General features: G+C 33.7%; 1 protein-coding gene across 6 annotated transcripts in view; it reads left to right on the top strand.

The window, feature by feature from the left end:
* Positions 1–18335, top strand: part of MON2 (MON2 homolog (S. cerevisiae)) — a 100534-nt gene that overhangs the window by 61324 nt on the left and 20875 nt on the right. For 4 of the 6 annotated variants that reach the window (XR_550363.1, XM_008570996.1, XM_008570995.1 and 1 more), the window contains 7 exons: positions 827–1120; positions 3305–3503; positions 7283–7911; positions 12773–12916; positions 13547–13564; positions 13851–13979; positions 17847–18037. Coding sequence is in view for 5 of the 6 variants with exons in the window: in XM_008570996.1 (XP_008569218.1) it covers positions 827–1120; positions 3305–3503; positions 7283–7911; positions 12773–12916; positions 13547–13564; positions 13851–13979; positions 17847–18037 (1604 nt within the window). In the remaining variant the exon portion in view is untranslated. The remainder of the gene's footprint in view (positions 1–826; positions 1121–3304; positions 3504–7282; positions 7912–12772; positions 12917–13546; positions 13565–13850; positions 13980–17846; positions 18038–18335) is intronic. The other 2 variants (XM_008570998.1, XM_008570997.1) reach the window with 1 other exon arrangement.

The following is an 18335-nucleotide window of genomic DNA, read 5'->3' as shown; positions in this document are numbered from 1 at the left end:
AAAATCCAACTTAGGATATTGTTAATATTATATGAAGCAAACATGCAGAGAGAGCTATTCCCAATATATATTTATTTAAAGGCAATTATTTAGAATCTTTTAAATGTATATTATAACAGAAATTTTATAAAGTCAAATTTAAATTTCCCTCACAAGCTAGATAAGTTAATATTTTACTATTCAAAATGTAACGATAGAAAAATGTAAGCATATTATATATATAATTGTTCCCAAAGTGTGGTTGGTTAGTTGAGTGTTGATTAAATTACTGCGAGATATTACCTCCTTTAGTTTGCATTTACGTATTGGATCTTCTGCATTTTTATCATTGGATAATCCTCATCGATTCACATACTTTACTGTGGTTGAGAATGAAATCATAAGATGTGTTTGGAGTTAGTAATTGCTCTTTTCTTGTATGAAATTACAAATTTATTATTAAATGATATTAAGGGATTGTTATTCGTTTTGTTAGGGTGGTAATGGTATTATAGTTATGTTTTTTATATCTAGGTGGTAGGTATATCAATATATTGAAGTTTATTATACTATTTATATATTTTTTGTATGTTCTTGAAATTTTTCATAATAAAAAGTCAAAAAAATTAGTATGAGCACAAGATTGTTTATCCAAATTCACCTGAAATCAGAGACATCGACAGAGAAGAGATGTTTTCATTCAATCTACTCTACTAGAAAAGAGATTTCTTAAGTAATTTTTTAAAGTTCTACTCTGAAAGATAAAACAATCATGTGTTGCATATTTATTTACGTGTTTAACACAAAATCTGTGAATAAAGTGATATTTTTCTACTTTGCTTTTTAGTGGAATATTTCAGATTATTTTTTCCAAAGAGGAGAAACTATTGAAAAAGAGTTAAATAAGGAAGAGGCAGCACAGCAAAAGCAGGCAGAAGAGAAAGGAGTGGTTTTGAATCGGCCGTTCCACCCCGCACCACCGTTTGATTGCTTGTGGTTATGTCTTTATGCAAAATTGGGTGAACTGTGTGTGGACCCCCGTCCTGCTGTCAGAAAGAGTGCAGGGCAAACTCTGTTTTCTACAATTGGTGCACATGGAACTTTATTACAGCATTCAACCTGGCACACTGTTATTTGGAAGGTACTATAAAATAGCTTGTGCTTTTAATTGAGACATGCTTATTTACTTTTCCAGTTAAACTTGTTCCTTTTAATTTTTAAAGAATTTATGTACATTTGTGTATTTGACAAAACGGAAAATGCTAGCTTTCTCTTATTTTAAATTTTATCCCATGCAGAACAAATTAAATATTAAAAGCCTCATCTCTCTGTTTCTGTCTTCATCTCTTTTTATCTCTGTCTTGATTATTGCCTTCTCTTTCTTTTTTTTTCCTCATATTTTCCCAGATGGTAAGACTAAGAGTTGCTAAACCACAGAGGCTAATCAGTCCTTTACAATACAGTGGAAAGCCTTTTGTTATTTTTACTTTAGAGGTCCACTTATATACATGTCATTTAAATGTAATCAAATGAGAATTTTATAAATAAAAGAATATCAACAATAATGCAGTTTACTTGCATACTTACTGAACAAAAGTAACCTCCAATTGGCAAATTGTAGATGTTCATTAATTAAACATATAGTTTCATTTTTTATCCTTTTTGAAACTTTCTCATAAAATTAACAGCTTATGAGTGAGTATTCCCTCTTTGTTATAAGTCTCTTCTTTTTTGTTTCATCCGTTTCATTTTAATAAAGTTCCATTTATAATCCTTTCACCTGCCTTTGTGAATTTTTGAGATCAGTAAGTTTGACAATAGGCAGCATAGTGAATCTTAATTGTACTTAACAATGTTTTCAATTTAATAGACCCAAAATGTTTTCTTAAAAAATTAATATGTTACCAAGTAAAAATAATTAAAAGCCTTTTTCTTTCTTTAATTTTTACTTTATTTTTTTAAATTGTAAAAGATTGTATGCATTTGTAATAAAGGCCATTTCCTTCTGTCTTCTATTTCAACTCCTTCCCCAGATCCTTCTTAAGTCACAGACATGCTTAAGTGTCTCTTACTGTTTTTTTTTTAAAAACCGATATTTTCGGGCCTGCCCGGTGGCGCACTGGAGAGTGCGCCGCTTGGGAGTGCGGCGGTGCTCCTGCCGAGGGTTCAGATCCCATGTGGAGACCGGTTCCCGCTCACTGGTTGAGCGTGGTGCGGGCGCAACACCGAGGGTTGCGATCCCGTTGCCGGTCCCCGGTACGGGCGCGACACCGAGGGTTGCGATCCCGTTATCGGTCAGTAAAAAAGACAAAAAGGAAAAAAAAAACAAAAAACCCGATATTTTCTTTGATTCTTGTTATCCTTCAAAACAGCTTCATTTTTAATCTTCTTGCTGCCTAATTCTTCATGATTTTTTTTCTTCCTCACTTCCCCTGTGGCCCCTTATACCTTCTAATTTGACTTTTAAATTATTATACTTCAGAGTCTCTTAGAGTATAACAGAATCACCTAGAGGACTTGTTGAAGCACAAATTGCTTATCCAGGAGCCACTGTCCATGCCCCTCCACCCCCCACCCCCTGCCACCTCCAAGTTTCTGATTATCTTGGCCTGGAGTGGGGCTGTAGACGTTGCATTTCTATCAGGCTCCTGGGTGATACTGATTCTGCTGGTTTGCAGAACACACTTTGAGAACCACAGAAATTGTTCATAGGCTACAGATGGTCTTCTAACTGCCAAGACCTTTGGCCTGTGTTCAGTTCTCAGTCTACTGATTTTTTGGTGGCATTTCCACTGTTATTTTATCCTTGAAATTTTCTCTTCCCCCTTGACTTGTGCTTCACAGCATGCTTTTATTCCTTTGTTTCATTTTTATTTTATTTCCTTGCTTCTGTTTCTTCCCCTGAATCTACCCTTTAAATGTAAACATTCTTCAGGTCTCAGCCACTTCTTGATTTTTTTTTTAAGCACCCTCATCTAGTCTTGGAGCTTCATTTGTAAACTCTAGATATCTCTCATATTTATACTTTTTGCCTGGACCCCTGTCCTTAGCTTTATTCTCTTCTTATACATTACCCCATAGATGCTCCTTAATAACTCAACAGTCTTGGACAATATTCTATCTAATTTACTGTAATTTTTCATATTCTGTGACCTTAATGATAAACTTAAGAATGTGTGGTTTACCTCTGCTGGTCAATTTCCTCTAATATATGGTGATCGAAAAGACTGTCAAGTGTGTTTTTGGTAACAATTCCTAATTTCCTATGCCATTACTTAAGCTATATTATCAATACTTTTTATATGACATTTTTATAAATATTTAGGTACTCTTTCATCTACTGGACAGAGTTCGAGAGTCTTCTACCACTGCAGACAAAGAGAAGATTGAGTCTGGAGGTGGGAATATTCTCATTCATCATTCAAGGGATACAGCAGAGAAGCAATGGGCTGAGACATGGGTATTAACATTAGCTGGAGTAGCAAGAATCTTCAACACTAGAAGATATTTACTGCAACCTTTAGGTATGTATATATTTTCCCTCCTGATTATTAAAGTAATTCATGTTAAAGGAAATTTGGAAAATGCAGAAGATTCTTTAAAAATTTATATGCAATGCTGTTCCCCAAGAACAATCAAATCTTAACTTACAGTCTTTGTGTTTATGTGTGGTATGTGCATGAGCATGTGCACTTTTATTCATTTTGCTGAGAAAATATTTAATTTCTACCTACTATAGGTTAGCCTTTAGGGGTTACAATGATGAGCAAAGTATATACCATCCTTACTGTCAGGGGCGTGAAGGAGGAACCATAATTACTTAAATGCAAAATTGCTACAGTGATAAGTGCAATATAGGAATGGTGCATTATGAGCTTATATTTGTGGACCTGGAAAGAAATTGAGGCACAGCTTAAACAACAAGTAATTTATTTGAACCAAATTTGAGTAACTACGGCCTTGGACACACTCTAAGTTACCTTGGGAAGTGTTCTGGAGAAACAAAGAAGTTGGGCTTATAAAGGAAAAAGACCAGTCAGAAGAGGGGGTGGTTACAAAAGTTGTTTATCTAACATTACAATTGGTACTAGCATTTTTAAGTAGTCTTGGTAGTAAGGGACTGGCAATAACAGTTGGTGAGATGGTCCTCAACTAAAAATTTTTTGGTTTGACAGGAGGTATGTAGAATAACAGTCAACAGAGGGCTGGCAGATATGTTGGTTATTATTCCTCCAGGAGGATGTGATCATTGTGATTGATTGGAAAGTTTAAAAGTTCAGGGTTTCTTTGGATGTGTTGATTGCAAGAGTTCAAGAGTTTAGGCTGCCTTTGGATGTTATAGAGTTGAGAAGTTCAGGGTATCTTCTGATGAGGCATGCCTGAAGCTCAAGCTGAAATGGTTTCCTTACTTCATTTTAGGTGAATTGTCCAGACTGGTGCCATTCTATTTCATCATAATAGATATTTGACTTGGAAAGTGAGGTCCAGATAGGCTTCTTTGAGATAGCAATATTTTACCTGAGATCTGAAGGGAAAGTAAGAGTTGATCAGGCAAGGGTATGATGAAGTGGGAGAGAGCCATATAGGCAAAGAGAACACATAGGAGAGATAGGAGAAGATTGAGGAGAGAGGGATGGTAAGGATGCTAGCATGTTTGAAGGTCTGGAATGAAGAAGAATAAGGAAAAGTGTGATTCCTGATGAGTTTGTAGGGAGACGCCAGATCATGTAGAATGTGTTCAAAAGTTAGGACTTTATCTTTAGAGCAGTGAAAGGTTTTAGTCCATGATGTGATGTGATCAGATAAGCAGTTTAAAAAGGTCACTGTGCATGGTGTGTGTAGAGTGGAATGTCAGCCAGGAAGAATGACAGGATACTGTAAGACTGGTTAAGAAGCTGTTGGTGGTATAAATCAGTGGTTCTTAAACAGGGCCAATTTTACGTCTCAGGACATCTGGCAATTCTGAAGACATTTTTCATTGTCACAGCTGGGGAGGGATAGGCACTACTGCTATATGGGGTGAAGAGGCAAAGGATAATGCTATAGATCTTACAATGTACAGGACAGCCCCCCACAACAAAGAATTATCCAACCAAAAATGTCAGTGTTACTGAGATTGCAAAACCTGGACACAGCTTATAATACTTTGATTCTGGTGGTAGTGACGGGGGTGGAAGAAAAAAGTGAACAGAGATCCTTTTATACATAGCTGTGAGCATGCTGTACATATTATTTTATTTATTTCATTTATTATTATATGTTTAGCTTTTTAAAACCTTATGTTAATGCATAAGCATATTACTCTTTCTGCAGGCATTTTTGTATGTTTTTCTTCATGTGCAGTTTTTCCTTTTTTTTTCTTTTTTCCAAAAACAAATGATTTATGGTGTCTGATCCGTTTTGCACTTTATGGCTTGATTTATATTTTTTAATCTTAGTTTGGTTTTTTTTCCCTGTAAATTTACATACAATGAAATGCATGAATTTTCATTGTGCACTTGTTGAGTTTTGACAAAATAAACATCATTTGAATACCTTCATGAAACTTATTTCATTTTAAAAGCTAAGAACTAGTAGATATAGATTTAGATTTTTTTAAATGAAGACATAAGGCAGTTCATGTAGCTTTGATAATATTTTTATAACTTGAAGACTAGAAAATGGAGTTATTTTAGTGTTTTTAATGTTACTAATAATGGTTTAATAATGGTGTGTTTTTAGTGTTATTTTAGAATAAGGTTCATATTTTTATCACAACCATGTGTAACATATAATTCTACCTACTCATTTAGAAAGGGGACTTCTTCCTAGACATAAAATATGTTAATAGAGTAATTGAACAGTTTTTTCCTCCCTACATGACACAGAATATTCTAAGGCTGAGATTAGGTCACCACTCTGGTTGGCAAATGTAACATTTCATCCGAGTTTTTAACTGGAATGGCAGCAGGCAGAAGTATTTTGTTTAACTGTTTGATAATTTTAAAATGTAATTTGTCAAATATCTTTGGATGGTTTACTTAAAAGTCTACTTAAAAATCTGTGTTTGTATTGTATGTAAATTATACCTCAATTTTTAATAAAAAGAGTGTAGAGGGGAGGATGCATTTCACAAACCAGGTGTTATAGTTTTTCTAAAGTAGGCAGAATAGTATTTATTGTTTCCTACCAGACCCACTTCTGGCTTTCTTATTAACTGAATGCTTTCTCAGGCATTTGGGTTTATCCCTTTAAAAAAAAAAAAAAATCTAGTCATTTGTAGTTTTTGTAAAGTGAAAGTTTTCAAGTCTTGATTATTTTATGTATTTCTTAGCTTGCTTAGGTTAAGTATAACATTTGGAAAGTGTAATTTCTCTGATTTTTGCATTATTTTAAGGCAAGTACAAGTATGTGGATAATAATCCATGTTATTAACAAAGCCACTGGGCTTGATTGCTACAGGAAATAGATTGTTTTTTTGAGCCTCATGGAAACAAACTATTCCAGGCAGTAGAGAGCTTCATTGTAAATGTGTTCAGTTGGTCACAGGAGTAAGGCAAGAGATTGAATTGATCAATAGAAACCAACCCTTCAGCTCATGCTCTCCTGATGGTGGATCAGTAGACTGTTTCACATGAGAGGAACAAATTCATTATAAAAGGATGGTTTATTCTTTATGGTGTATTTTTCTCCTGGTAACTCATGTATTGTTATGGGAAAAAAAAATGTTTAGGAAAATTCTGCAACTATAAAATTATTTAAATATGAAAACCAAAGTATAAAGTTACGATTTTGTGGAGTGTAACATAACAGTTTATTTTAAATATTTAGACCTATAAAAAACATGTGTCATATTGGTGTAACTTACAACTTTTCCAGTGATTTCCAATGATTAAGAATGAGAACATCTTACTTAATCATTCATAAAGGTAAACAGACAGACTGAAGATGTTACTGAAAAGCTTTGGTTTCACCCACACAGGTTTTTATTCTGTTCTCCTTAGGCAGAAGTACTAGGAAATAGTATAAACATGTATACAGATATCTGTAGAGTTTTGTTTTTAAAACCAAAACATTATTTAATATGCTCATTGTTCTGTTCTTGGTGCCCTTTGTTCCTATATCTGAAAACGTTTTTTTGCTGGATTTCTGGGTTGTGATGATTTTAATTCGAATTATTAGTACCTTAGTACTTAATCATAGTTTTTCTAGTTCTGTGGAACTTTGTGGAAAAATAAAGCGAATATGTCTTAAAGTTTCTAATATTAAGAGAACATTTGATCACTTTTATGGTAACAGATTTTTTTTTCTCTTCCTAATATAGGAGATTTTTCAAGAGCTTGGGATGTTCTCCTTGACCATATACAGTCAGCAGCACTCAGCAAAAACAATGAAGTATCTCTGGCTGCTCTGAAAAGCTTCCAGGAAATTTTACAGATTGTGTCCCCTGTCAGAGACTCAGATAAGCCTGAGACACTGCCCGTAGTTAATGTACCTGTGCCTGTCCTTATAGGATCCATATCAGGTCCTGGCCTCAGCAGGCCATTTGTGAGAACAGATTCTATTGGAGAAAGACTTGGAAGATACAGCAGCTCTGAGACACCCATAGTTACCGATGAGCTTGAAGATTTGAATCTCTGGTGGGCTGCATGGAATACCTGGTATAGAATTGGATCTGAAAGCACTAAGCCTCCTATTACTTTTGACAAACTAACTTTCATTCCCAGCCAGCCTTTTCTTACAGCTTTAATTCAGATATTTCCAGCTCTCTACCAACACATAAAAACTGGTTTCAACATGGATGACTTGCAAAAGTTGGGAATCATATTGCACAGTGCTGTTTCAGTCCCAATAAGCTCAGATGCTTCCCCTTTTATTCTTCCATCTTATACTGAAGCAGTTTTGACCAGTTTACAGGAAGCTGTACTTACAGCTTTAGATGTTCTCCAAAAGGTAATATAATTTTAGTGGCAGTCTAAGCAATAGTAATGCATATGGTTCTGTGAAATTTTTTACTTTGCTGTATATCTTGGGGGATAAATTCTGGATCAAGATTGTTCTCTATGTATACTTTGGGATAAACCCAGGATTGTCAGGATCTAGTTTTTAAAAAAAACTTGCGGTTTTCTGATATTTTCTAAAATGCCAGAAATCAATATATCAAATATCAATAATCCTGGTCTGTTTTGAGTCTTTAAGATGCTGCCTACATCTTTTGTTCCAATTCACCAGCATTGTTGGTTTGCACATGCAACTCTTCACAAGAGTATATGATATTTGGAATAGTTTTATTAAGGTACTTTCATTATTAGAAAATTAATAAACAATGTGATTATACTTGGGTATTTTTCATCTATACTTAAATTTTGCTCTGAAATTGTTGGAAACCACTATTAAAAAGGAAGAAATGTATAAAAGTATTTTGCTCACAGAAAAATTTAAAATATGTATTTTTAGCTATGTATTTTGTTATAGCAGAAAAATTATTAAACAGACCTAAAAATCATTGAGCAAATCCGGATTAGCAAGCAAGACCAGATCAAAATTAAAGTGTTTTTTAGACTATCAAGGAAATTGATAGCACAATTCACAACCATCAAAATGCTAAACAAAAAAAATGCCAGTGGAATCATAGACAGCCATTCCAACAAAGTAGCTAAGATATTCTAACAAAATTAGAGTGAAACTAGATTCTGATCACATGTGTTATGAGTAGCCATTTGTGTGATACAAATCATGTTTTTAAATTAACTGATAGTATCATATCCTACTGGAATGATAAACACTTTCATAGTAAGAATGGTGATATTTCTGCTGTACCGTGATACCTCTTAATTGCCTCTGGAGGAAGTCTAGCTGAGCAGTAATTCTTGATCTGTTTAAACCTGGTTTCATTGTGCAGGAAAAAAATTGTGGTGAAACTAAAAATTTAAGAGAATCTGTAACTTAAAAAAAATTATGTTAGGAGTATCAGTTTTCCACAATTGAAATTCAAATAGCTATTTTTATTTTCAGTTGGGAAAAAAGTAATCTATCAATAATTCCTTCCTCCCCGGATTGGGCATGCAAGAAAGTTGCTTATATACTGTCCTAGAGGGAATAGAGAAGTTATTCTGTCAGAAAAGAAAAGAAAATCATAGGCCTTTCGGGGTACCTATAATCTAGAGCTCTCATTCAGATGTTTGATTCAGGTTTTTATATACATAGGTATAGACAACAATAAACAAAGAAGAAACAACAAACCCCACTAAGTTTTTTTCAAGGAAAAAAACGTATGTAATTTTATTCTTAAAAAATTCTGCTTTAGCAATAAGAGAACAAGTGGAATCATTTATCCCAACTACTTAGAATTTGTTCTGAGCTTTTAATAGCTTTGAAAACAAAAAATACCTTCACTCTGAAACTTAGGAAGCTTTATTGTTTTTCATTTATATCAGTTGATATCATTTTTGCATTATTATTAATTTTCACTGTAGCCATTGTTTTATTACTTGTGTGAGTAAATGATGTTTCATAAACATTTACTGTGAGGTCTTTGATGAGTCTTTAGTATCTCGTAAGAGAAAAATTAATATATTTTAGTATAAGTAAGACGGTTTTTATATTTTCCTTCATGGGTGTTGGAAAATTTTTGCACAAGCAAAATTTACTTGCTTTGTGACTTATCCTTAAACTAATAGCTATTCAGCAAAACATGTTATTGATTAAAAGCTATTTTTGTTCCAAAGGAAAAACTCATTTCTAATTTCATGTTTTCTTTCTAAAAAGGAGCTTCTGTCTTGTTCTTCCTCAGTACCCTTGTATTGTTTAGGGCTTCAGGGTCATAGTCTTTTCTTGGCTTTCAAATTACTAGTTCCCAACCAAGTTGACTTAGTTATGTGTACTAATTGACTTTTTTTTTTTTAATTGCCATGTTATTTTCCCATACATGGAGAAACTGGGAATTTAATAATCTGTTCTCTGTAAGTGCTATACTAATAAGTTCTGAGGTCAGGAGACTGCATCTGACTTATTTATTGTTAACCTTCCTAAAGTCAGATGGCTAGATACCCTACCTGCCTCCATAATGAAGGATGCTGGAGTTGTACTCCAGGAGACACCATCACATTGTGTGTGAATGATGCCTTTGGAGTTGCATGATGAAGCCTGTCTTTTAGATAATATGGGCAAGTTTCATAATCTCTCTGTACTTTAGTTTCCTCATCTATAAAATAAAAATAATAAATCAATAACTTTTTGCCATTAAATGGGATATTTGTAAAGCATTTAGTGCCTGGCACGAGTTAACATTCAGTAAATGTTAGCTGTTGTTATTTTTATCATCAAGTTCTCTAGCAGCAGTCTTAGTATGTGATAGGCACTGAATGAATTATTATTAACCGAGTTAATAAGCAAAACCTTGAACCATGTCAGAAGCTAGACGTCCAATTGCTTTTCTTGTTTTCACATATACAGTTTTCAAGAACTAATAGAAATAGAACTAATATTGTCTGTATTATTATTGGTTCTCAGCTCTTGGACTAAAATTTGTATCATACTCATCCTATAAATTTTTCTGATACACAGACTTCAGAATACTGAACAAAAGCCAATAAAAACTTTTTCTTAAGTGTTGTTTGTTGTAAAAAAAAAAAAAAAGTGGGTTTTATATTATACATTTTAAGATCCCAGAATTGCTTTATAAATCAATTATAACACTATTAGTATGTTTTCTTTTTATAAAGGACGATTGAAAATCAGAATGGGTATACTTGAAGTCATTATTCTGTGCTAAGATACTTTCAAAGAAATTATGGTACTTAATTTTCTCAGATATCCAGTCAGGCTTTTTCTTTTTTTAGTCATTGAAAATAAAAGAATCTACTTAGGGTAATTCAGTCTCTTTTCCACAGTAATTACTACTTGTCTGTTTTGAAGAGGTAAGACCCAGCAAAAGGTTAATAAAGAAGAAAGTGGAACAATTGGAAGGAGTCAGTAAAAAGAATTTTTTTTAGGCTGTATAAACTTTACTATTCAAGTTCTTCATTAACTGTTTCTGAGAAAAGTAACCAAATATTGAGACATGGCATTAGAAGTCTTTATTCTACTTTTTCACATTGTAATTATAGGATGATCTAACTTAGGTATGGGTGGCACACACTTACCTACTTCCTATCTCAATGAAGTTTTATCTAAAACTTTGGTTATAGCAAAATGGCTATATCTCTGAGGGAAAATAAAATTAATCTATTATCTGATAAGTTAAAAAAGCATGGATTGCATAAAAATATAAGTTTTACACATATCTTCTTAAAGAAATTCCTAAAAATTTTCAGTGCTTTGAATTTGGCTTAGTATTTTGAAGGCATCTACACTCTCAAACATAAAGTGATCCTGCTGGTTGTTTTGTAAGCACAGTGATGTTGTAGATACTCTATAAATAATATCAGGAAATATTTTTACCATAGAGAAAAATAAACACTAAAACAAGAAGATATGAAAGGATGAGAGGAGAAAAACACACTTATGGCTAGAAAAAAATAAAAATAAAATTTAAGTATTTTAACACATTTGAAATAAATAAAACCTGAAATATCTGAATCTGCATTTTATTCTTTCTATCAAATTATATGAAGTAATGTAGAGAAACTAGCTATTCATTAAGGTGTTATTTTGTTAATTTATATAAAATTATTTTAATTTTCTTATTTTAAATCAAATCTGTATATTCAGATATGTTTTTTAATAGTCTTTAAGAAATATTTTAACATTGTACATTTTTGTGAGGTACAGTGTGTTGTTTCAATGTATGTATATCCTGTGCAATATTTCACTTAGGGTAGATAGCATAGTCTTGTACACATTAGTCCCCCACTTCTCAGACATAAAATACACATGGCCCTTTTAAAAAATTAATATATACATTTCTTTTAGAAACAAATTTTCATAAGTAACTGCAGTGCACTTGATTATTTGTTAAAGTCAGTGGACCAGACATGGTGCAGAAATGAATTGATATTGTTTAAATAGAAGCCAATGTCATCTTGATTAGTGAAGCATTCTTAATGGTCTGATGGCTGTATTACTGAACAAATGATCAGATTGTAGAACCACAGGACTGCCTGGGAGTTTTCTTGAAACGCTTACCCCTTTTCCACTCTCTTAACGAATAAATCACACTTTTTATTTAAAAACACTTTATAGCTGATTAACACGTTTTGACTATACCATATTCAATAGTAGTTAAAAATTGTTTAATGTCCTTCAGGGTTTCTAAAAGATGGTATAATACATAAAATAGGATAGTCTTTAAAATTCTTTGGGGCGTGGGGCCGGCCCAGTGGCGCACTGGATAAGTGCACCGCTTGGGAAGTGCGGCGGTGCTCCCGCCCGAGGGTTCGGATCCCACATGCAGACCGGTTCCCGCTCACTGGCTGAGCGAGGCGCGGGAGCAACGCCGAGGGTTGCAATCCCGTTGCCGGTCCCCGGTCCGGTACGGGGGCAACACTGAGGGTTGCGATCCGTTGCCGGACACGGAAAAAGCCAAAAAAAATTCTTTGGGGCGGACCCCGTGGCTCACTCGGGAGAGTGTGGCTCTGGGAGCACAGCGGTACTGGGAGTGCCGAGGCCGCGGGTTCGGATCCTATATAGGGATGGCTGGTGTGCTCACTGGCTGAGCGCGGTGCGGGCGACACCACGCCAAGGGTTGTGATCCCCTTACCGGTCACAAAAAAAAAAAAAAATAAAAATTCTTTGGCTAAACAAATGCATACATAGTGAAGAATATAATGGAGTTCAGATTACACATTCTAATGTTCGTATTTTGCTTTAATAGGCCATTTGTGTAGGACCAGAAAACATGCAGATAATGTATCCAGCTATATTTGACCAGTTGCTGGCATTTGTAGAATTTTCCTGTAAACCTCCACAGTATGGACAGCTGGAAACAAAGCACATTGCAAATGCAAAATATAATCAGGTAATTTAGTATAAATTATATTTACTCTGTAAGATTTCATGACTTATAAATAACAGTTCCGCTTAAGACAGACTTTATTATCTCAGAAAAATAATCTTTTCATTCACAAATAAACAGTTAACTTCTGTTAACAGTTTAAGCTAAACATTATTTGGGAAACCATTTCTGTGTTCCTTTTCTCCTTATTTATAACTTTTCTTTCCCAGGTGGTTCTTCAAAAAGTTTGGCCTTTCATGTTACTCCACAGTACATCTTTCTTGAAAAATGCTTCTTTGTACCTCTTTCTTAGCTGTGCCATCCCACTACAAAATGGCTTCTAAATCCCTCAGCTTAATCTTATCTAAAATAGATACGTCCATTGCAAGATGAAGAAGTCCATGTGTATTACATAAGAAGTTGTCCGCTACTGGTGTGAAATTTAGTTGGATTTTACACAGATTTCTATAGCCATAGTTGGCAAATTTTAACTTCCTTTTGGCTTAGGGGAAAAGCAAATTTCTGAATGCATGCACATGCCGATTTTGTTCACTCAACATAAAAATTATAATTTTATATTGTCCGAAAAGTAGTTTTAATATGTATTAACTTTTCTCATTCTATTTGTCTTGCAACACAATGGAATCACAATAGATCCAACTATTTGCACCGGTGAGTTAAATTTCCATAAATTGTCCTAACCTATTGGCAACAAATAAAGTACATCTTTCCCAGTTCTTGATAGAATGCTCTATGTGCTTTTTCCAATAGTTTTAATTTTTGCCTGGCTGAAATGATTTTTTCATGAAGTACATCTCTCTGAAAACTTTGCATGTAATATAATCTGACCTAAAACCAAGGCCTGAACTTTAAGACAAAGAAGCTTTCTCTTTGCAAACAATATGATTTCATTTAATCCCATTTATTTTTAACTCCATGTGAAAATATTACTTTCTAGGCGGAATGGGTAGCCTTGAATTATGTACCATTTGCTGAAAGGTCTTTAGAAGTAGTTGTGGATTTATACCAAAAAACAGCCTGTCACAAAGCAGTGGTGAATGAGAAAGTACTCCAGAATATTATTAAGGTATCTTTTTTTTTCGTTTCTACATTTTCATTTGATGATGATAGTGCTATTGAAATTACTATGTAGGTAATATGTTATCATTATATTATGATAAATGAAAAATATAATTTTTATTATTATTTATGTGACTTTTCTCCAACATCCATGAATCGTATTTAGCAAGTCATTTTTCTAAAGTATGAAAAGCTCTTTTTAATAAAAAATATTTTAAAATAAGTATACATTAGATTTGTTATAGTTCTTAAATTTTGACACATAGACAATGAGGGTTCTCCGTTTCTTAGGACAGTATTTCTCAAACTTCAAGATTGATGAGCATTCAAGGAGAAATTCACAATGCAGCCCATCAACTTAACTGGTCATGCTTACTGACTTTTTTTAAGCCAGTTCCTAAGTGTATGGATACATTTTTTATAGTTATCTCTTGTTGACTGTGTTTCATTCCTCTAAGGCTTATTTCTTGGTTTTCGCTCTGTTTTGAAGGACATACGTAAACCTTGCTCTTCCCCTAGCATGTGGATGTACCTTCTATTTACTGAATAATTACAGGTTAATATGAACTATCTTCCCCCAAGGAAGAAGGTCTTGCTCGGTTCCAAGACTCATCCCTCTCTTTGTGTCCATCCTTTCCTGTTCCTAATTTTCTTTATTGGTGATTCTTTCTTTTCTGTTCCTTTCAGCATCTTATACTTTAACCTACTAAGATGACTGAGCCTTTTATATTACAAGAACTTTATTTGAACTCTACTCAAATTGCTGTTCTCTTACAGCTTTCCTTTACTTTGAAATTCCTTTAAACAGTTGTGGCCTTCGCTTGGCCACCACTCACTGTTAACCTGTATCACGTTGGTTTATATCCATATTGCTTTACAGAAACTGCTTTCTCAAAGTTACAGAAGAGCAAATCTTCAAGTCTTAAGTCCTTTTCTAATTCTTTATCTTCCCTATAGCATGTCACTACCCTAGCCTTTTTAAAACTCTTTTTTCCCCTTGACTTCTGTGATACTTCTTTCTACCCCTCACCACTTGCCTCATCAAAACTATTCCCTCTCTCCTCATTTTTGAGTATATTTTTTAAGCATCTGTATTATCAGGTACTAACTAAATACTAGAGCTTAGAAAATGAATAGGATATTCTTAAATTTAATAGTTCAATATAGGAAATAGAAAAAGGCAAACAAGTGACAGATATAATGATGTGGGGGGGAGGAGAGTGAGAGAGGGGGTAAGAGGAGTGGGTAAAGGGACATGAAAATCAACTGCAATGTGTATTGAGAAGTTAAAATTAAAAAAAAGAAAAAGGCAAACAAATAAAGATACAGTATGTTAAGTGCTAGGTGAAGACTACAGAATGGAGGCAGCTTTGCATTTAGATAGACCTGACTTAGAATAGTACACTGCTATTTACTTGCTGCTTTATGATGTGGGGCAAATGATGCTGTCTGAGAGTGTTTCTCATCTGTAAAAGTAGGATAATACCAGTAACACTCACATGTCATAACTACAATAAAGAGAATCCATTGAGATACAGCATTTACTGATGCTTGCCAACTAATCAGTGCTAAATAAAAAGTTAGTTCTCTCCACAGACAAAAATGTAACTAAACTGCTGAGGGGATTTTGACAAGAATTAAAAGAAGTGACCCTTGAAGGAGAGTTTGCTAGGTAAAAAGGGAGAGGGAGGCATTATAGGTAAATTAAGCAGTATAAAAGATCATGATATATTTTCAAGAAATGTCAAGAAATTCAGTTTAAGGAGGTCACAGGGCCTGAAATAAGTCTGAAAAAGGCAGCTGTGGGTCTTATAAACCATCATGCAGTCAAACTTTATTCTTTAACCATTGAAGGGTTGAACACTGAGGAGTGACATGAACCAGTTTGTATTTTTAAAGGAATTAAATGACATGAATATTTATAACGAATAAAAAAATTTTAAAAAAAAAAGAATTAAATGAGTCCTTTTCTGTACTCCCGAACATTTTGTTGATGCCACTTAATGCATTGTATTGTGATTACCTGGATAGGGCTCTTCATTTCTCAAAAATTGTGAGCCTGATGACAGCAGGAACTGAATTGCCCAGTTCAGCATGCATTTACTAAGAATGTACTGTATGCCAATCCCTGTATTAGTTGCTTAAACATTTTAAAAAATAAAATGTATAAATTGAATAGATTGGCTTAGCTTAATGTTCCCTTGACTTTGTAAAATAATAATTGCAGTAGTAAACCATACTTTTATCTAAACTTGAATTGCAAAATGTTAACTCAAAACAGTCCATATATCATTTAGTGTTCTTTGGTTGCAAATGACATACATTCAGGCTCTGACAAACTTTAACAATAAAGGGAACATTTTGGCATGCATAATTGGAAAATTCAAAGAGGGAGGGCTTTAAGATTGGTTGACGTGGTGGTCCAGCAGTATCATCAAAAATCACATTTCTTTCTCTCTGTTCTGCTTTCTAAGGGTTGACTATATCCTATGTTTCTCTTCATAGTTGTGGCCAGTAACAGAATTAAGTATCCAGTAGGAAGAGAGAGTTACTTCCTACTGGATACATAATTGGATACATATTATTCTTCTTAAGTTCCTAAAATTAACTTTCAGTGGACTGGCTTTAGTCCCATACCCATTCTTGAACCAGTGATAATGGCCAGGCAAATGGAGTGGACTGATTAGCTTAATAAACTAATTATCCAAATTGCCAAATTGGAAGTGGGGACTGGTCTCCCAAAGCAAATGGGTTGGGTTATGTGGAGGTGGAGAGAAGGGAAAGGGATAGATTGTGGGTAAGCTAATTATCTATTAGTGGAGGCCCATTTTATGCTAATGCATAATGGTCCATATGTTTACTATGTGAGCATTCAGTAACACATCTTGTGTAGAAGAAGATGATGCTAGGTTTTATATCTTTGGAATATGATAATTTATCTCTTCTACTCTTTCTTTTTCTCAGACTAGAATTTTTACATAAAAGCAAAATTTTTACTCCAATGCAAATTGTCTGGTATGCCAAAATTATTTATTCATGGGACTCTGAGATAGTTCTCTATGATAGTTTGATCAGTCTAGTCATTCATTTGCTGGATAATACTATAATCAAATCCACCAAATTAGTTTTGTTAATGAATAAAAGCCACCTGTCTCAAACGCTGATAAGTTAAAAATATGTCTCAACATCTTACTCACTAAACATAGCTCAGATGCTCTGCTCTTATACCATCAATAGTCAAAGATAAAATAAATCATTTTGAATTATCAAGGTTACTGAATTCTTTGGAAAAGGAAAAAAAATATATTAGATATTAGAGTAGAGTATAAAATTCAAAGAACTTTAGAGATGATACTTAAGACTTCAAAGTAATAATATTTTAGGTTGTGTTTACTCTCCCCTAACCATTAGTGGAAAAATACAAGCAGTATTGACCTCTTTGGGATGGGAGATTTACATCAGCCAAATTACTTTCTGCTGGGAGAACTATGGCAGAATTTCCTAATTTCATAAAATCAAGTTGTGAAAAGCTGCAAAATTGTAAGTTTCCTACTTTTAATTTTTCAGATAATATCTCTGTTTTTTATGATGAAAAACAAAAGTTCAAAAAAGTTGTTACTTATTCAGGGTCATTGTTTATAACATGGAATCAGGATTTAAAAGTGTATTTTTCTAGGTAGTAGGATTTGAAGACCATGTCTGAGAATTGGTCTTACTAGAAAATAACATCCTTTTTTAAATGAAAATACCTATGCTATTATATTTTTCTCTCTGCTATAGTTGTTTTTTTTTTTTGTTTGTTTGTTTTTTTTAAAGTAAAGTTGTGTGTGTATGCTTTAATTAATACTCATCTAAAACTATTTTTATTTTCCAGACTCTTAGGGTTCCTCTCAGTTTGAAGTATTCCTGCCCTTCTGAAAGCACATGGAAACTAGCAGTATCTTCTCTCCTCAAAGTTCTTTCTATTGGGCTACCTGTTGCCCGGCAGCATGCTTCTTCTGGAAAATTTGACAGTATGTGGCCAGAACTTGCCAACACTTTTGAAGACTTTCTCTTTACTAAAAGGTCAGCTCATTCATTTTTAAAATTAAGACAATCTTTCTGTAATTGCCACATTATGTCTGCAGTTGTTCTAAAAAGTTTTTATCTTTATCCATTAACAAAGTAATTGATTATTAAGATTGTTGGATTGCATATAAAACACAACTGGATTAGGCATTTATACACTGGGTGCATTGTCTATGATTAATGGAGATATTTGTGCTTTTTGCAGTGTTTTTGGTTGTTAAATAGGAATTTTATATATAAGACCATATGAATGCATCATAATTAGAGAACCATAATTTTAATTTAATGAAACTAA

The sequence above is a fragment of the Galeopterus variegatus genome, unplaced genomic scaffold (genome assembly GCF_000696425.1).
Source record: "Galeopterus variegatus unplaced genomic scaffold, G_variegatus-3.0.2 Scaffold653, whole genome shotgun sequence".
Taxonomy (NCBI): domain Eukaryota; kingdom Metazoa; phylum Chordata; class Mammalia; order Dermoptera; family Cynocephalidae; genus Galeopterus; species Galeopterus variegatus.
Note: the sequence above shows the minus strand (reverse complement) of the source record. Positions and strands in the feature narration are given on the sequence as shown.